General features: G+C 39.5%; 1 protein-coding gene across 1 annotated transcript; it reads left to right on the top strand.

Annotated features, from left to right (window-relative positions):
- The first annotated feature begins 16,155 nt into the window (after window positions 1-16,155).
- p2ry1 (purinergic receptor P2Y1) lies at window positions 16,156-17,676 on the top strand. Its single transcript, XM_080845296.1, has 2 exons — window positions 16,156-16,232; window positions 16,509-17,676. The coding sequence occupies exon 2, from the start codon at window positions 16,527-16,529 to the stop codon at window positions 17,586-17,588; it is 1,062 nt and encodes a 353-aa protein (XP_080701422.1). The 5' UTR covers window positions 16,156-16,232; window positions 16,509-16,526; the 3' UTR covers window positions 17,589-17,676.
- Window positions 17,677-17,953: the final 277 nt, after the last annotated feature.

The raw sequence follows: 17,953 nt of genomic DNA, 5'->3' as shown, positions 1-17,953 counted from the left end.
CAGGGCCGGAGTGGGGTCACTTTTCAGCCCGGGAATTTCAGGCCCAAGAGTGGCCCACTTTTTCCATAGTGGAAATTGGATAAATGAAGCAGTAGTTCAGCTCTTACTATCCTGTAGTTTTTTTTTTAATTAATACCATGGTTCAAGAAATAATGTAAAGGTTAAATAATAATCCACTTAAGCTAAGAAGAAATATTTCACAATTCCACAAGGATAGGTTGATAAATTAACAAAAGCAGAAATAAATAAATAAAGCATTTGAAACATATCCCACTCTTCAACAAGGAGGCATATTGAACTAATGTTTACAGTTCAACTCACAGTACAGTATACAGTAGTTACATTGTGAATATCACCAACCGCATCTAAACTACAGCATCAGTAACCACCTAAGCAGTGCACTGGTTTCAGCCACTTTTATCTACTGTATAACTGTGTCGTTGCTTACAGACATGATGATTTCCTTCTCTGTGCACATTAACATGAAAGCCTCCAAGTTGTCCTGACTCAATGAGCTTCGTAGCCTATTCTTCACAAATGTTAATGTTGAGAAGCTTCTCTCATTTGCAATCTGTGCGATAGACAAAGTCAACAGAAACTTTGTCCAAAGCTAACCCAATGACATGATAAGAATCTGTGATGAGGTTGTACTGTGAGAGTATTAAGTGGACACAAATGGCACAGTTTTGCAGGAGGAACAGGTCCTGCTTTCAAGCTCCATCTCTGATTCTTCCATATATGGTAGTCCGCCACTATCCTCCTGACCTTCCTGTGCCACCTCACTACATGCCCTGACAGCATAACCTTAAAGAAAGGACTTTTTCAGTCTCTCCCAATGGTATGCCAAGCTAGACAGCTCAGTTTGTAATGTGCTAACAGTAGCTCTGTCGTCTAACGTAAGCAGGCATTTTCTGATTTCCTGGAGTGCTGAGTTAGGGAGCCCATTTATCTTTATTTCAGGAAAGTTTTTAGGGTCAAGACAAGCGAAATGAGGTAAGTTTTGCATTTGCTGAAATCCTCCTATCCATGCTACCTGGCACAGTGTCCAGAACAACATTATGGACATTCACCTCAAAGGCAGCATCAGATGAGGCTACTGGTTCATCATCTAAAATCTCCCCTGGCATTCTTTTCTTTCATCAAGTACTGTCATATACTGCTCTTTCTTACATTAAATAACTTGAATTCATTTAGTTTACTCTGTTAGCCTCCTCATTGCAAATTTCGGGCTCATCATTTTCAGCAGGAGTCATTTTACTGCATACACAGATCAAGTTTGAGTTTTTGCATAATACATGTATTTGCGAAGTCTATGGATCGCCATTTATATTGGGTATAAAAAGGCTAATTTAATATTTTGCTTGCGAATAGGTTGACAATGCTGCAACTATATTAACCATCGCAACAACGTTAGCCGAATAGTTACGTTGCCTATCATTAGGCCTATGTCTCTCTTTACCAGTTGCCACTTGTGTTTGTCCTCTTGAAAATAAATCGATAAGGGCAGCATTTGGCAGCATCCTCCTCCAAAGCCTTTCTTTTCAACCTGGCTTTTTCAGCCCCTCCTGGCCTTTCCCTCCCAGCCTCGTATCGTTGCGGTAGGGCCGGCCCATCGGTAGCCTATCTGAGGAAACTTTTTTGGAAAAGACTGTAACCAACTGTATTTGGGAGGGGAGAACCCATGCAGAGGCTGCTGTGTCATAATGCACACATGTGTAGCCTACTTTAAGAGAAGATGGACTAACGTGACAAATTAAAAAAAATTTAATTAAATTCTCGACCGGCCCAGAAGTGAAGCGGCCCACTGGGAACTCTCCCGATTCTCTCGATTACCCACCCCGGGCCTGATGGGCACCTAAACCTGGACTTGGGAGTTGTGCTGGGGCATCAAAATATTTGCTTTTCTTTCTTTGGACTTTCTGGCTTTTCTTAGCCCATTGCTCCTAACTGCTCCTCTCTTGCTCACATCTCTATTATGTGTCCCAGTGACCCTTCTAGCCTCTTGGTTGTGAACACACTGCCAATTTATCTGCCTGGAAGTGGCTAATGTAATGCATGTATGCTGATCCACGTACACTTTTCTGGGACTTGAGAAGGAGCTCTACAGATGTGTTTGTCTCTCTGGTCTTCCTCAGAGGAGCAATTAGTGATGCCGTTCTAGAATTGTACTGGTCCCTAAATCAAATTACACTCCATGTCCAGATCGGTGAAATTGAGCAGCTGTGGAAACGTTCTCACAGGCTTGTTGGCATTTTGCCTTGCAAGTGACCCAGACAGCATTTCAATTGTGTGCGCAGAGCACTATAGTTTTGGTTCTGAGTTTGATAACGTGTGTGCCCTCTCTGGGCATTGAACGAGTCTTTGTTTAAGATCCAGAATTATCTGGCCCTCTTCTGGCAACATCAGGCAAGACATTTCCAGTCTTGGCCAGGAATTTCTTGTACAGCGCCATCTACTGCATTCAGGTGAAGTGTCACGGGACAGCTGTGGCGCAGGTGATGTGCATCAACTACTACAAGACCGATTTCACTACCTGGGTGCACTGAATGGAGGAATTTGTAGATCCTGGATTTCATTTAAGCAATACAAAATGATTATGGCAAGCTTGATGATAACATTATGCAGTCCTGTTGGCCTTCTTGGGTTTATTTTTAAACTTTGCCGTGGTGTTTTCCCTGCCTATATTACTACCAGCTCATCTACAGTGAGTGTTCTTCAGTGTTTTATAGTGGACACTGCTAATTGCACTGGGAAGAGATGTCACCTCTCCTCAAGTAGGTTCTGGGATATGGAAATTAACTCTCCTACAGTGCGGCACACTCTCCCAATGTGGGGCGCAAACAAACAGGATCGCCTTGGGTTATGCTTTGTGATGAACAGAAACCAGGCTTCGTAGTGTGTTCCTAGTGGAACACATGGCTTTTGCATAACGGTCTGGACCTTATTGGAAATAAAGTAGGCAATGAGGGTTGAAAAAACTGCAGACTGTACTTCATGCCAAGTCAAATATAGACAGTGCTTAAACTGAAAGGTATCCAGGTATATCTTTATTAACTGTTATTATACGGCTCTTCAGAACGTTCCAAAAAGCCCCGTTGATTTGAATGGGCCATCCCCAACGTTCGCAGGTACTTATTTTCATATAATGACCTGCATATAATGACCGCTGTGCTGTCAATGGCAACGGGTTTTGTGCTTCTGATATAGGTCTTTCGTATCATTCCACAAGTATTCCACACTAACTTATCAATGGAGTTTCAGCGGACGGTTGAGCAGCTGTGATCTAAAGAATGTTCAACGTCTTTGAAGTTCAACGTCTTTGGCGAACTATTTCTCTGCTTTTTAACACTACGTATAGTAACAAATACATTGTAAAAATACACACTGTGTTAAGTGTATTTGTTTTTTTGTTTTGTTGTGGCAAGTAACCGTATAATAAGCGGGATAATGTATAGAACGCAGGTCCTTATCGGAAAATAAGTCCCTTCAGGGCGAAGCAAGACACCTCCGCTTCGCGTCGGTGTCCGGTTCACCCTGTCGGGACTTATTTTCCGATAAGGACCTGCGTTCTATACATTATCCATTACTTATTATATGGCTCTTCAGAACGTTCCAAAAAGCCCTGTTGATTTGAATGGGCCATCCCCAACGTTCGCAGGTACTTATTTTCATATAATGACCTGCATATAATGACCGCTGTGCTGTCAATGGCAACGGGTTTTGTGCTTCGTATTTTGTCTTTCGTATCATTCCGCAAGTATTGAGTCCGGTTACTTATCAATGGAGTTTCAGCGGACGGTTGAGCAGCTGTGTTCTAAAGAATGTTCAACGTCTTTGAAGTTCAACGTCTTTGGCGAACTATTTCTCTGCTTTTAAACACTACGTATAGTAACAAATACATTGTAAAAAGACACACTGTGTTAAGTAATTGTTTTTGTTTAGGCAAGTTGCCGTATAATAAGCGGGATAATGTATAGAACGCAGGTCCTTATCGGAAAATAAGTCCCTTCAGGGCGAAGCAAGACACCTCCGCTTCGCATCGGTGTCCGGTTCACCCTGTCGGGACTTATTTTCCGATAAGGACCTGCGTTTTATACATTATCCCTTACATAATATGTTGCAGATATAGGTGGACATAACCACATGGGGCAGCCGTGGCCTACTGGTTAGGGTTTTGGGCTGGTGCTGAGGTGCCCTTGAGCAAGGCACCTAACCCCAATCCCAGTCACTGCTCCCCGGGCGCTCAAAAGCAGCTCACTGCTTCACTGTGTGTATCACTACCCTGGATGGGTAAACTGCAGAGATTAAATTCAGAGTGTGTGTGTGTCACTATCTCTGCCGTAAACAGTCGCTAGTCACTAGGGTTCATTTCCATTCCATAAAAACTGCCTTTTCCCACAATTCTGCTTTTTTTCCCTGTCTGCCCACTCTGAGGGAAAATATTGCTTTTCTTGATCAATTCATGCATTTGTGATATATTGCCTGTTGTGTGACAGCAACTCAATGAGGCATCTTAAAGTAATTATTATACTGTGATGGAGAGGAAACAGAGTTGCACATCTCGTCTGGGCTCTCATCTGCTCCGGATGATCAGGCAGGTGTGTCTCCTCACCTCATCAATCAGACTCCTCTAGACGTCCTATGTGGGAGCTACAGGTAAACTCTGATTTCATTAAGCAAAACTGATGAACAGCCACCCACTGACATTTTTCTGATCTCTTTTTTTTGTATACCTATAAGTCACATTAATTTGGTAAAGCTACTTCTGTTCATTTTTAATGTGTTTATATGTGCCATTATTGCTGAATGTAATAACAAAGGAAATACATTAATGGAATTAATTTCCATTGTAGTGCTGTTCGTTTTCTTTAGATTGTATTTAATAGTATGTTGCCATAACAACAACAGACAAAAGAATAGTCAACATGCCACTGGACTAAAAAGGCTTGCAACTAATTTAGCTCTCTTTTACAGCTATTGACAGCTGGCCTCCGGCGTAGCAAAGGGAGATACCGAAGCAGGGAAAGAAAATAACATAATTAGCCAGTAATAGAGGTTTCTAATCAGTGTTCCATTCCAGAGCGCACAAAATAATTTTGTCTTTGATTTCATTCCAAGTCAAATATAACTCATTTGGCGCCTGTTTTCATTCCTGGACCCAGATTGGAGCCCTGCTTCAAGAGTGGCTGCATGGTTTGGAAGTTTCTGTGACATATACTGTAAATAGAATCAATAAGATTCATTTAATGAAAATCATAATTTGTGACCAAAAGAAAATAAGGCCAATACTAGTGTGCTGCACGAAGGTGCAATTTAATTGATTTGTTCTTTGGATAATGGCTTTCCCCAAGCATACTGTCGCAGCTGTTGATTATGGCCAGCTATTTTATCCCTCATTTTAAAAGTAACACAGCTTCAAAATCATTTTGCTGGTACAATGACTTGTAATACTGACAATGGAGTCTGTGGTATCTGGTCCCTGGTATTGCACTATGAAACTTTGGGGTACCTCTCATGAAAACGAAGTAAAGCTTTATGGCACCACCACACAACAACAACTATGCCTATGCACTAGCTATAAGAGGAAGCTAGCGCAGTATACTCTGTATGGACATCATGGCAGAGGTGACATAGAAATCAAGGAAAACATCAGGGGATAAGAAGAGAAAAAGATAAATTCCACCTCTCCCTTCCGTGCACCTGAAATAACATTTTGATTGGCTGATTGTCCAAGCCACTTTGTTTCCCATGAACCGAGCCAGGACTATGTTAGAACACCAGGGTTTTTATATTTTGCGCACACAGAACGGACAGCTAGAGGACACTAAGAAGCAATTTGCATAATTTGACAAAAAATTATTTGGATTAGAATGGTGGACTGCATCGATTATTTAGTTAAATGTGACTGGTGGTGCCTAGACCCTAGGAATCTAGCATTCTAGAGTTAAGGGACATGCTTGACAGGCAGAGGTATAGATGGCAAGGAAAAAGTCGCAGTAGAGGTGGACAGGAAGTTTAATTGCCAGGATACAGCAGAAATCAGAAACGATGGAGGTTTTCTTTCACAAAGAGTATTCAAGTGAGGCTTGACTTGGAGACAGTACAGCAAGAGTCTTGTGTCAGCTGGAGGAAGAGCTTTAACAAGAAATCAGTTGCACAGTTTAAACTCAAAGTTGAAATAAAGAAACCTAACTAAACACTATGTTTACAATAAAAGTGGAACATTGTTAATGTATGTTCGGTGTGACCTTGATGGCTTCTCAGCACCTCAGGCTTAAGACATACACAAATGCTTATCTGTGTCTGTATTTGTGTTGCAACTTGGGTAATTACCCTGCTATTTCCTGTGTTTCCAATCTCAGCACATGCACTCACATATTCACATACGCATACACACACACACACACACACACACACACACACACACACACACACATATTCACACAGACACAGACCTATGAAATATCTTGACAGTATAAGCCAACTACTACAAGATAAGTTGTAGTTGCCATGGTTTTTGTATGAAAAAAATTCTGTAAATGTTAAAACTAAAAATAGAAAAGAAAAGGGAACTTCCGGAAGTTTCACTGTACAATCATATATTAGCCAATCTATTTCAATTTGATGCAAGAAGAGCGGAGAAGGTTTAACTCTGTTTGTGGGAGAATTTGACATGCACTTACCTGGAAACATGGATGTCATGGATGCTTTGTGTGTATTTTTGTGGGATGGCCAACACATTGGTACAGTGCCCTCTTTAGGACTGTCTGCAACTGCTTGAAACAGATCACCAAGATGTGGCTGGGTCACACGTCACGGTTTTGTGGTGATTTTGTAAATGTCCACTCTAGGCAACATCTAACAACTTAATCTGTAGTTTTCTATTTGTTTCATTGATGTTTTTTCTCTCTGGAACACGTCATAAAACTGAGAGAGCCTGAACCGTTTAAATGATGGATATGTGGTCATCACAGCAGGGGTGTTCAGCTTGATCATTCAGTATCTTGTGGGTTTAGTAGCAGAGCTGCATGTTTGAGTGGAGTTTAAGATTTAAGTAAATGTTTAAAAAAAGAAAAATGTGTAGGCTACATTTGAATTGCTTTTAATGAATTAACATTAAACAACTATGTATTTACTTCTGGTCGTATCATCCGTAAATAAAAGTATATGGGATGCAATATCAAAATTATAAGGAAATACATATATTGATGACTATAACGAGACAGATTTTGTTAAGATAAGGGACAAAACAGGTTTTGATTTTCCCAAAAAATATTTGGATAACTTCCAAAATATATGATTACATTTCTGTCAAATGAAGTTTTGTCTATCCAAACATGTTTTGGTTCAACCTCCCAGTTGTAGTTTTTTTATGTTAATTGAATGTTTGCTGGGTCAGCACTTGATTTTTGTCAACACCATCATAAACATAAATAGACTTATGGAAATTATTTTAAATGATCTTATCAGAAATGTTTGTACTCATTAGTTTTCCCAGTTCCCCTTATAATGTACACAGGTCTTTAAATCATTAAAAACAAAAGTTTAGAGCCAAAGAAGTCAATGTTAAATGAGTAGAATTGAAATCAAACCACAAATTACATTTGTCTTTAACCTTCAGATTTAACAGAGACATTTTTAAGCATTAAAAATACACATCTACATTGGAAATGTGTTAGTCTTTGAACAAATATCCTTCAAGGAATGAAACAGATACCATTTTTTTTTTTAAACTATAAAAAAATATATCTGAAGGAGTTGACACTCTATATCTAAACTAGATTTAATTCGACACATGAAACTGAAATAGCAATAACAATGCATAGGAAGTGATATTTTTGGCATAAACAGCATTAAAATGATTAAAATGGACACTAAAATGGCCTTAGTCAACACCATCAGAGAAAGTCAACTCCATCAGACACAAATGTTGATGGTGTTTGATGGTGTTTTGATGGTGTTGACGTCTGATGGTGTTGACAAAAAAAGTACATTTCTCCTTATATCACACAAGATTCTCACAGGAGCCATCTTGTTTATCATCTGTTGATCATGGTCCAGCCAATCTATATAAATAAACACTAGATTGCAGAACATTTTACTCTAATGTTGACTCTTTAGCCATTTTGGAGTTGATACGCTATGGTTGTGACGTGTGCATATTAGTAAATAGATATGAAAAACAAAGTATTATTAAAAACTTACCAGAGCTCAAATTTTCTCATGTCACCAGGAAGACCAAGGAGGAAGGAAAGGGGTCCTTTGAGTTAAAGCTGCCCTAAATTATTCCTGATTTTTTTCCCAATTTAAAAAAGTCTGATGGTGTTGACGAAAACTCTGGACACATGTTCAACTGACCAGAAAGTACATTCAAAATATTTCAAAATTATTTGTTTTAATGTTTGTGAAATAAATACTATGTTATTTACATATGATATAGACAAAGTTAAATTTTATATCACTTTTCAGACTTTTTAAAGCACTGCAGTGTGATGTGACCTGCTTTCGGACATGGGTTTTTGTAGGTACTGGTCACATATCATATCATTAAGAATAAAAACAAAATGTTAGACAACAACAAAACACACTTTGTTGTGCTACCCTTGTCCTGTTGGTGAGTTTGGTGAGGATTTTAAAATATGTTACGTACATTTTAAGATAAAAAGACTGTGATTTATGTCACGGACATGTTTTGTCCCAGGTCTCAAGAATCACTGTTTTGCTATATGTGGACATGAATCGTAGGGATAATGGGTGTCAATGTATTATATTATAAGTAAGACTTAATGCCTACAGCCAGAGACACAACAAACCAACATCAATGAACTAGCAGGTCTGTATACTGTACTGTATACTGCGATCTCTTGCTGTGGAGAGATGACAAAGACAGCAAACGATTATCAGAGGAGCAAAGTGGTTCAGAGGGGAAATAGAGCTTAATCATAGCATTGGTGCCAATCCGGTGGCTATCCTGTAAACCAGAGTGAGGTATTCAAATTAAATTCTACCAGCTTTAGGGAGCCAGTGAAGGGTGATCAGCAGAGTCTCCTTGGGTTGATCAAAAAACAAATGTACCGCCGTGTTCTGAATCATCTGCAACAGTCTTACTACAAATGCAGGCAGGCCTAAAATTGCATTGCAATAGTCCAGTTTAGACATAACCAAGGCCTGCACAATTACGTTATTGAGCATATTGACTGAGATAGGGTCTGATCTTTTGAATATTATGTGAACCGACATGACCCCAAGACATTGGTCATCAAATATAACTCTTACATTTTCGAGCCTTTAGTATGCATCAATAAAGATGAACCAAGCTGGATGGTAATATTTTGTGGGAATACCAGAAGCTCAATTTTCACAATATCACAGAAATATGCAGAAATTTGAGCCGATATTGTGGAGTCATCCCGGGGGAAAGACAAGTATAGTCGACTGTCATCCATATAACACTGATAGGAGACCCCATGGAAACGGATTATCTCACCTAAGGAAGTGTAATTAAAAGGGGGGTTCAAGTGGCGATCCTAGAGGTACACCAGTGGAGAGTTGGTGAGATGTGACACTTGTCCCTGCCATGACCTCATCCACTGATGTACGATTCAAACCAACTGAGTGCTTTCAGACAGTGTAGAGAGGAGGATGTCATGGTTCACTGTGTCTAAGGCTGTCTGTCAAGTTGGGCAAAGGGACACGCAATCAGGACAGAACCTGGACCTTTCAACAGAGTTTCCCATAGATAAGGATATGGCAGAGAAAGACAAAGAAGAAGGAAACAGCACTACTGATCTTCTCGAAACGAAATGTTAATTATAATTCATAATTCATTTATGTAGATAAAACTTTAATCAAGTATGCATGTTTGTTAATCATATGCCTTTGTTAGCTGAAACATGACTTGTGTTTCTGTATATCTTTGATTCTTAAATGCTGACGGTTCTAACTCGGTGTATGTGCTTAAAAGTGTACCTTCTGTGTGTGTGCGTAAGCAAGGGCTAATACAAAGACCAAGTAGTCCTTTTTTTCTGCCTTGCTGATGCATTACATTGCATAAAGCATAATACGATGACCTTGGACATCAGAAACCCACCACGTGGTTACCCCTGCTGACAAGTGTTTTGGCGTCAGAGAACGCTAGCTTCTTTCTAAACCTTGTGTGATGTGAACTTTGCTTCTCTCTCGTCCGCTGCAGTGTGGGAGTGATCCCGAATCTCTCTCTTTCTCTCTGAGAGTGGGCCTGAGCCTCTCTCTTGCATGCCAAGACATTAGTGAGCCCGACAAACTTGTTGTTGTTGTTGAATAAATATGCAATTCCGGAGTCCTGAGGTAATTTGAGTGAATTTTCACCTAACAACTTAACCTACCTATACATGAAAACATATCCTATTTGACAGGAAACAGAATTGAACAACAATTGTGAATCTGAAAGAAGTGCAACCCAAAGACATTAGTTCCACATTCACACATAGTACACACGCAGCCATTGGGTGTCAGCAGGTTCAAAGAAGAACTGAAAGAGAAAAGTAATTTATAAAAGGTTTGTGTGAAAATATGTAGCCATCATGTTTGGAGTTAGAGGTATTGATTACCTATCCTAAAAAGGAGTGCCTCTATGTACAGGCCCATTAAAGGCTCTTACTGTGCCCGCGTCAGCATTTCCTCACAAGTATTAGGCACTCACATTGTGGTCTCACTAGCCATTATCTCATCCTCCAGAGCACCTCCTTAGAGCAAATGCAGGAAATGTCCAATCATTAGTTCCAGCTATCACCGTCACTCACAGAATATTATGCACCTGAGTTTTTTTTCATATAAAATGTAAATGACCTAAAACTTCTTCCACAATTTGTCTGTTGTTGAAAATGCATGAGTGAGCATGCACTGGCATTTTTTATCAGTGTAGACCTCATTCATAAGTCATCTCACGTGTTCAGGTGAATATATGATATACAATATTATAAACTGTTCAATTTGTACAACTGTACATAAGTATTTTTGTCTTTTATTACAGACAAGCAGTGAATTCATGTTTAAGGCCTCTTCTAGTCAATTAATACAAATATACTGTATATATCTTTTTATCTCTCTCTCTCTCTCTCTCTCTCTCTCTCTCTCTATATATATATATACAGCCGCGGAAAAAATTAAGAGACCACTTCAAAATTATCAGTTTCTCTGGTTTTACTATTTATTGGTATGTGTTAAAGTAAAATGTACATTTTAGTTTTATTCTATAACCTACTGGCAACATTCCTACCAAATTTCAAATAAAACTATTGTCGTTTAGATAATTTATTTGCAGAAAAATGACAATTGGTCAAAATAGCAAAAAAGATGCAGTGTCTTCAGATCTCGAATAATGCAAAGAAAACAAGCTCATATTCATTTTTAAACTACACAATACTAAAAAAAAAGTTCGTCTTCTCTGATGAGTCCAATTTCAAAGTTGGTGCAAGACTCTGTGGCTTGTAGGCCTCTCCAGGTCTCCGTCTAACCATCAGACGACCATGTGTTGGGCAAAGCTGAAAATTGGACTCATCAGAGAAGACGAACTAGGAGACCTTCCAGTCCGCTTTGGTTCAATCCTTATGGTCTTTTACAAACCTCAGCCAGGCAAAGTACAACGTTGTCCCGGAAGAAAAACTTGCTTCCTTTTGCTCTGACAATGTTCCCCAACTCTGAGAAGTGTTTTTTCCAGCAGGGCAATGCTCCATGCCACACAGCCAGGCCAGTAAAGGTGTGGATGGAGTATCACCAGATCAGGACCCTGTCATGGCCAGCCCAATTTCGAGACCTGAATGCCATAAAAAAACCTCTGAAATGTGATCAAGAGGAAGATGGATGGTCACAAGCCATGAAAAGAAGCCGAGCTGCTTGAATTCTTGCGCCAGGAGTAGCATAAAGTCACCCAACGGCAATGTGAAAGACTGGTGGAGAGCATGCCAAGACACATGAAAGTTGTGATTTTAAATCAAGGTTATTCCACCAAATATTGATTTCTGAACTCTTCCTAAGTTAAAGCATTAGTATTATGTAGTTTAAAAATGAATATGAGCTTGTTTTCTTTGCATTATTCGAGATCTGAAGACACTGCATCTTTTTTGCTATTTTGACCAATTGTCATTTTTCTGCAAATAAATTATCTAAACGACAATATTTTTATTTGAAATTTGGTAGGAATGTTGCCAGTAGGTTATAGAATAAAACTAAAATGTACATTCTTCTCTGAAGAGTATTTTTACAAATATTTCTTGAAGATTTTCACAATGAAATCCATAGAAATTATTTTTTTACCAAATTTTCAAGTTCAATTTATCTGTTTCGGTAGTGACTGCACTGTTTCGGTAGTGACTGCACTGTTGGATGGATGTTCATTTCTCTCCCAAAATCATCCAAAAGGTTTCTCTGGGCCGCCCTTTAGTCCACACAACACATTTATTTAAAAATTGTGGGATTGAACTACTTACCATTTCATTTTGTCACTACCAAAATCATCTGGTCACTACCATATGTTTCGGTAGTGACTGTTTCGGTAGTGACAATTCTAGTTAACTTTAAGCATAAATGAAGAATTCTAGCAAGCACACGGCTTGCAAACACATCTTTGAAGAGGTGTACACACATACAAACATAAGATTTTCCATGAAACCCCAAAAGGTTTACTTAATTGAAGAAAACATGCGTTTCAGTAGTGACAATTCTTAAGGTTACACTCTTGTGTTTCGGTAGTGACATGAAAACTAGGGACATGATTTTTTGAGTATAGTAAATTGATTTAAAAATTAAACCCACAATAAATCTAAATATTCCAAGTTCTGTTTCAACCCAATCATAAAGATCTTTGAAATTAAATCATTGAAAAAAATCTAAAAAAATTGAAAAGTGTTATTTAAAGGCATTGAAATTTAGATGTCAGGGTTGGGGACAGCTACTTCCCAATAGAAAGTACCCTATAAATGATGAATTTGTGTATATTTAGCTTATCACTATCTCATGTAATGCATTGGGTTGTATGCATATGTATTTTTATGGATTCTTTGTCTAAGCGTTAGCAATAACCTATCAATAATGGTCTAGAGCGCTTCAGTTAAGACCTACAATCCTCGGCAACATTTGTGTTGCACATACACAACTAACCGAGTCAATGTAGACATAAAAAAGTCGTGTACATAGCTTAAATCACATAAAATATGTCCCACTAAGCTCCCGAGACGCCGCCATATTGGTTCGATTTATAATCTATCTATCTAATCAACTCAAGCGTTGGTTGGTCATCCGTCCATCATCTATAAAGCCCGCCCTGACAATTTGATTGGTACGACAGAATCCTGACTTCTGATACTCTCTCCCCAATATGCTCAAAGCCAGACCGAATCTCCCTGACCAAAAATGTTGTGGGCGGGGTTCGGGCTGGTATCCAGGCTAAATGTTTTGCCTTCCAAAGTAAAATTTCTATGATCACGGTTTTTTGATTGTTGTGTCTGAACAGTTATAGACAAGTTTGAAAACATTTCACGCATGTTTTAGTGCTTTGGTAAGCTACACTATTAGTCTATATAGCTAGCATGATTTTAGCTCAAAACAGCTGGATGATGCATTTTTTCCAAAAAGGTGGGATTGGGGTGATTTGTGCCAAAGGGCCTGGGTTAAATTGTGCCAGTGATCTGTATAGAGAATTGCATTCAATTTGATCTTCATTTGAATTTCATTTTGTTCTGAACATGTGTTCATGTACATTTCCTTTAAATAGAATTGACTCAACTCAACTTTGTTCTGATGTGTTCAAGAAGCCCTACACTGTAAACCCAAACAGTTCTACTAACTTATTATCATTATGTATTCAGTACTTAAAACCTGGTATTTAGGCTGAATCCCATTTCTCCCGCTAGCCCTTTGTCTTTCCCCTTCCCCTCCGTTTTGCGCATTCATGTGGAGGGGTAGGGTTGTCCCAATTCACGTTAAGACAGAGGGGTAGGGGAAGGGGAAGCGCTTTCTACCCCTCCAAACGGAGATTTTCCGAGGGCACACTTCAAACGGAGGGGTAGACTGATTTCCCTCAATGCATTGCGAACCTGTGATCATTAAAGAAGAAACATCGCGGGAGTCAATTTAACGGAAACAGCAGGGAAAGCATCACACAAATGAAAGTATTTTCTTTGTAATTCATGATTTTAAAACGTGTTTGATGAAATGTTGCATTGTGTAAATAACAGCTGCAGGCGCCATGTTTGTTTATGTCTGGTGAGTGACAGCTGTCGCTCTCCGGTTACGTAACAGCCGACGCTTCGTACTGATGACGTACGTAATTGTTGAAGGGCTATCCCAATTCGAAGGGCTAGCGTTTCAACCCCTTCGGCTACCCCTCCGTTTGAAAAAGCGAAGGCAAAGGGGTAGGGGTAAGGGTAGGGGTAGAGATTAGAAATAGGATTGGGCCTTAGTTGACCCAACTTTAAATGTATTAGTTTTCTGAGCAAGTGAAGACGTTTTAATTGTATTGGAATGTATTTGTTTGAGTAAACATTGTAACTCTTTTTAGCTTGCGCAAGAAGTTGGAACGTACGGGAGATACACTTTCAAAAACTTGTAAGGGTGTAAAAACTAGTTTGTGAAAGACCCCGAGAAATTCAAATACCCGACGAGGCAAACTCTTGGACAATTTTGGAATAATATGAGTTCAGAGAACTTAAAAATTATGAAAATGATAACAAACTAAATCAGTATAGCTGATGTATAATTTTGAAGTTAAGTTCACTTAAAAAAAATCAAATTTTATTATGTAATGGGTTACATCAAAAGTTTTAAGTACTCTGAACTTGTTCAGGTTTACAGTGTAGGCCTTGTTTAAGAAAATTGACCTTTGATGTGCTCATGTGGCGCTATAGACTTGTAGAAAATCGGCCTCTGATGTTGTAAAATAACTTTAAATAAAAAAAAATGAGTAATTTTGCATTGAATTTGTCTAGCTTTCATATAGCATCACAGTTTCTGAGATGCAAATATACTGTTTTACTTCAACAATCAATGGCACAATTTACCCCATTGTATTCTCTTTAATGGCACAACTTACCCCGCACCGGGGGCAAGTTGTGCCACGAGACCAGAAAGCTATATTTCTTAAATACTATATTTCAGATCCAAAGTGATTGTTCCCAAGGATGCACCACATCCTGAAATATATGTACATATTTTAGTCTGAAGCGTTACTGTCATGGCCTCGCTTAAAAGTCACTTTAAGTCAAAACTGGCACAACTCACCCCACTCTCCTCTCTCTCTCACTCTCTATATATACCTAACCCCATGTGCTGCTGGGCTAAATTTGACTCATTATCAAACTTTTCTCTCTTCTAAGATCTAAAATAGGTATATAGTAAAAGAGTGACACGTGTTAGCGAAAAATCAATAAGGCACATTTGCTCAAAGAAATACCACAACTGTTTTATGTATTTATCCTCATCCAATCATCAGTGATACTGAGAAGTTGTATTGTTTGATTCCTTCTAATAAATAAATAAATAAAACTATGAATCAATGTTATAAGCCTAATGCCTTAGCCATTTGCTTTTGCGGCAGTAGAGTATCTTAAACTAGCAAAGCTGAGCATGCATTATAGCCTACGTCATGAATGCCATTAGTTTTTGTTTGTTTTGGTATCACTTCCAGGAAGTCGTTTAATAACACTATAACACAATCCTCCTGGATGTATATTGCAACAATGCAAAATATTTGCCATGGACCAAAACATCTCTGCCCACTGTTTAGGCTACACCAAGTGTTGAGAGGACGTGATTTGTTTTTTAATATGTACAGTTTATCCTATCTGTGAGACCCCGGCCCGTACCATCCCATATCAGAAGTCTCGCTCATTTTGGATAGTTTTGGAGGTGTAGCTTATCCTAACTTATGGGGTTCGACATTGCTACAGTGACCGCAGTGTAATTGTCCTAATGATAAAGGGAAAGGGGACCGTGCAACACAATGTGAACACAGTGTGTCGCTCCTCCCCTCCACTGCTGGTACCGCATGCTTACATTCTGGACAAATTTGTTGCACGACGCTTGCAGCTGTTCCACCCACAAACGGGAGTCCCCCGACTGTAACAGCACTGTCTGCGACGAGGCACAGTGAAAATCGCACCTGTGTCAAATACCAAATACGACAAAAGGAAGCCAAACCTTAAACCCTGGCAATATATAAGGAGGAATGTGGATTAAGCTACAGGCGCGAGTGAGTGGTAAGTAGAATATCAAGTGTTAGGTCTGTTCATTGTTCAGAGTTGGTTAAAGTTATGCCATTTTACCGTGGCTGCATGTAGCTGAAGTCCATTGTCGGATGTCCTCTCTCCACCAGGCTATTAAATGATGCCCCTCCGATGCAAACGCACGGATGAAGGGTGGAATAGGATAGCCATAGATCGACTTGATTTATTTGGATATAATTGCGACAAGACGAATGCTTATGAAACACAAGTTACATATTTTGTCTCATATCTTCTCTGTACTTGAAACAGTGATTACCTCCCGACAACATGACATCGGATATAAACTTTACTGCACTTCTCAACGTGTCTGAAATCAATAACAACTCTAGAGGATGTTCCCTCACGAAGACCGGGTTTCAATTTTATTATTTGCCAACAGTTTACATCATAGTTTTCCTCACGGGCTTGATAGGAAATAGCCTGGCAATATGGATGTTCGTCTGCCACATGAGACCATGGAGCAGCATCTCGGTGTACATGTTCAATCTGGCACTCGCGGATTTCTGTTACGTGCTTTCTCTACCCTTCTTAATTTTCTATTACTTCAATAAGACTGACTGGATTTTTGGCGACGTGCTGTGCCGGCTACAGCGCTATATATTTCACGTGAATCTTTATGGGAGCATTCTGTTTCTTACCTGCATCAGCGTGCACAGGTACACAGGAGTGGTCCACCCTCTCAAATCGTTGGGGAGGCTGAAGAAAAAGAACGCTATTCGCACAAGCGCATTGATCTGGTTCGTAGTTACTGTAGGAATTTCGCCCATTCTGTACTACTCACGCACAGGTCCAAAGAGGAACTCAACAACATGTTATGACACAACTACAGAGGACGAGCTTCAGGGCTATTTCATTTACAGTATGTGCATGACGGTTTTTGGCTTTTGCATTCCGTTTATCATCATCTTTGGCTGCTATGGATTAATTGTGAAGGCCCTGATATGCAATGACATGAACAATGCACCATTAAGGAGGAAATCAATCTACCTGGTAATCATTGTCCTGACAGTGTTTGCTATTTCCTATCTGCCTTTTCATGTGATGAAGAATCTGAACATGCGGGCCAGGCTTTACTTCCAGAGCCCTGAAATGTGTGATTTCAATAACAAGGTATATGCCACTTATCAGGTCACTAGAGGTCTAGCCAGCCTCAATAGCTGTGTGGACCCCATCCTTTACTTCTTGGCTGGGGACTCATTTAGGCGGAAGCTCTCCCGAGCCACCAAAAAGACTTCTCGGAAAGGAGAGAACACCCTTCAGTCCAAGAGTGAGGAGACTGCACTCCACAGCCTGCCAGAGTATGGAGAAAATGGACAACAGCGGCTCTGACTTTGCTCCTCTGAGTTGGAAATTGAGTGGACTAAACTTGTACATTGTCGAGCTGCCCATTTAATGAACCCATGTGTGTTGATGTTTGGATAGCATGATTTCAGCCTTATGTCACTGTGACCAAGTCATAGTACTGCATCATCTTCGCCAGTATTAATTAGGCTGCTCTTTTCTTGTGAGCTTCATGGATGGTTAACAAACTGAATGTTTGTTCATAATCGAAAGAGAACATTGAAGACTGTTGAACTGTCTGCTACTGAATGAGCATGTATTACAGCTGGGGTGTAGCCCCCAGGATAAACATAAATAAATGTTAATTATATTTCATTATTAATTTATGTAAGTGAAACAAACTAAAGTCATTT

Source organism: Sprattus sprattus, assembly GCF_963457725.1.
Source record: "Sprattus sprattus genome assembly, chromosome: 9".
Classification (NCBI taxonomy): domain Eukaryota; kingdom Metazoa; phylum Chordata; class Actinopteri; order Clupeiformes; family Clupeidae; genus Sprattus; species Sprattus sprattus.
The sequence above is the reverse complement of the archived record's forward strand: the minus strand, read 5'-3'. Positions and strand labels throughout refer to the sequence as shown.

Excerpts from the sequence above, each read along its gene's own strand:
- p2ry1 (XM_080845296.1), top strand. The coding sequence starts at position 16,527 with ATGACATCGGATATAAACTTTACTGCACTTCTCAACGTGTCTGAAATC.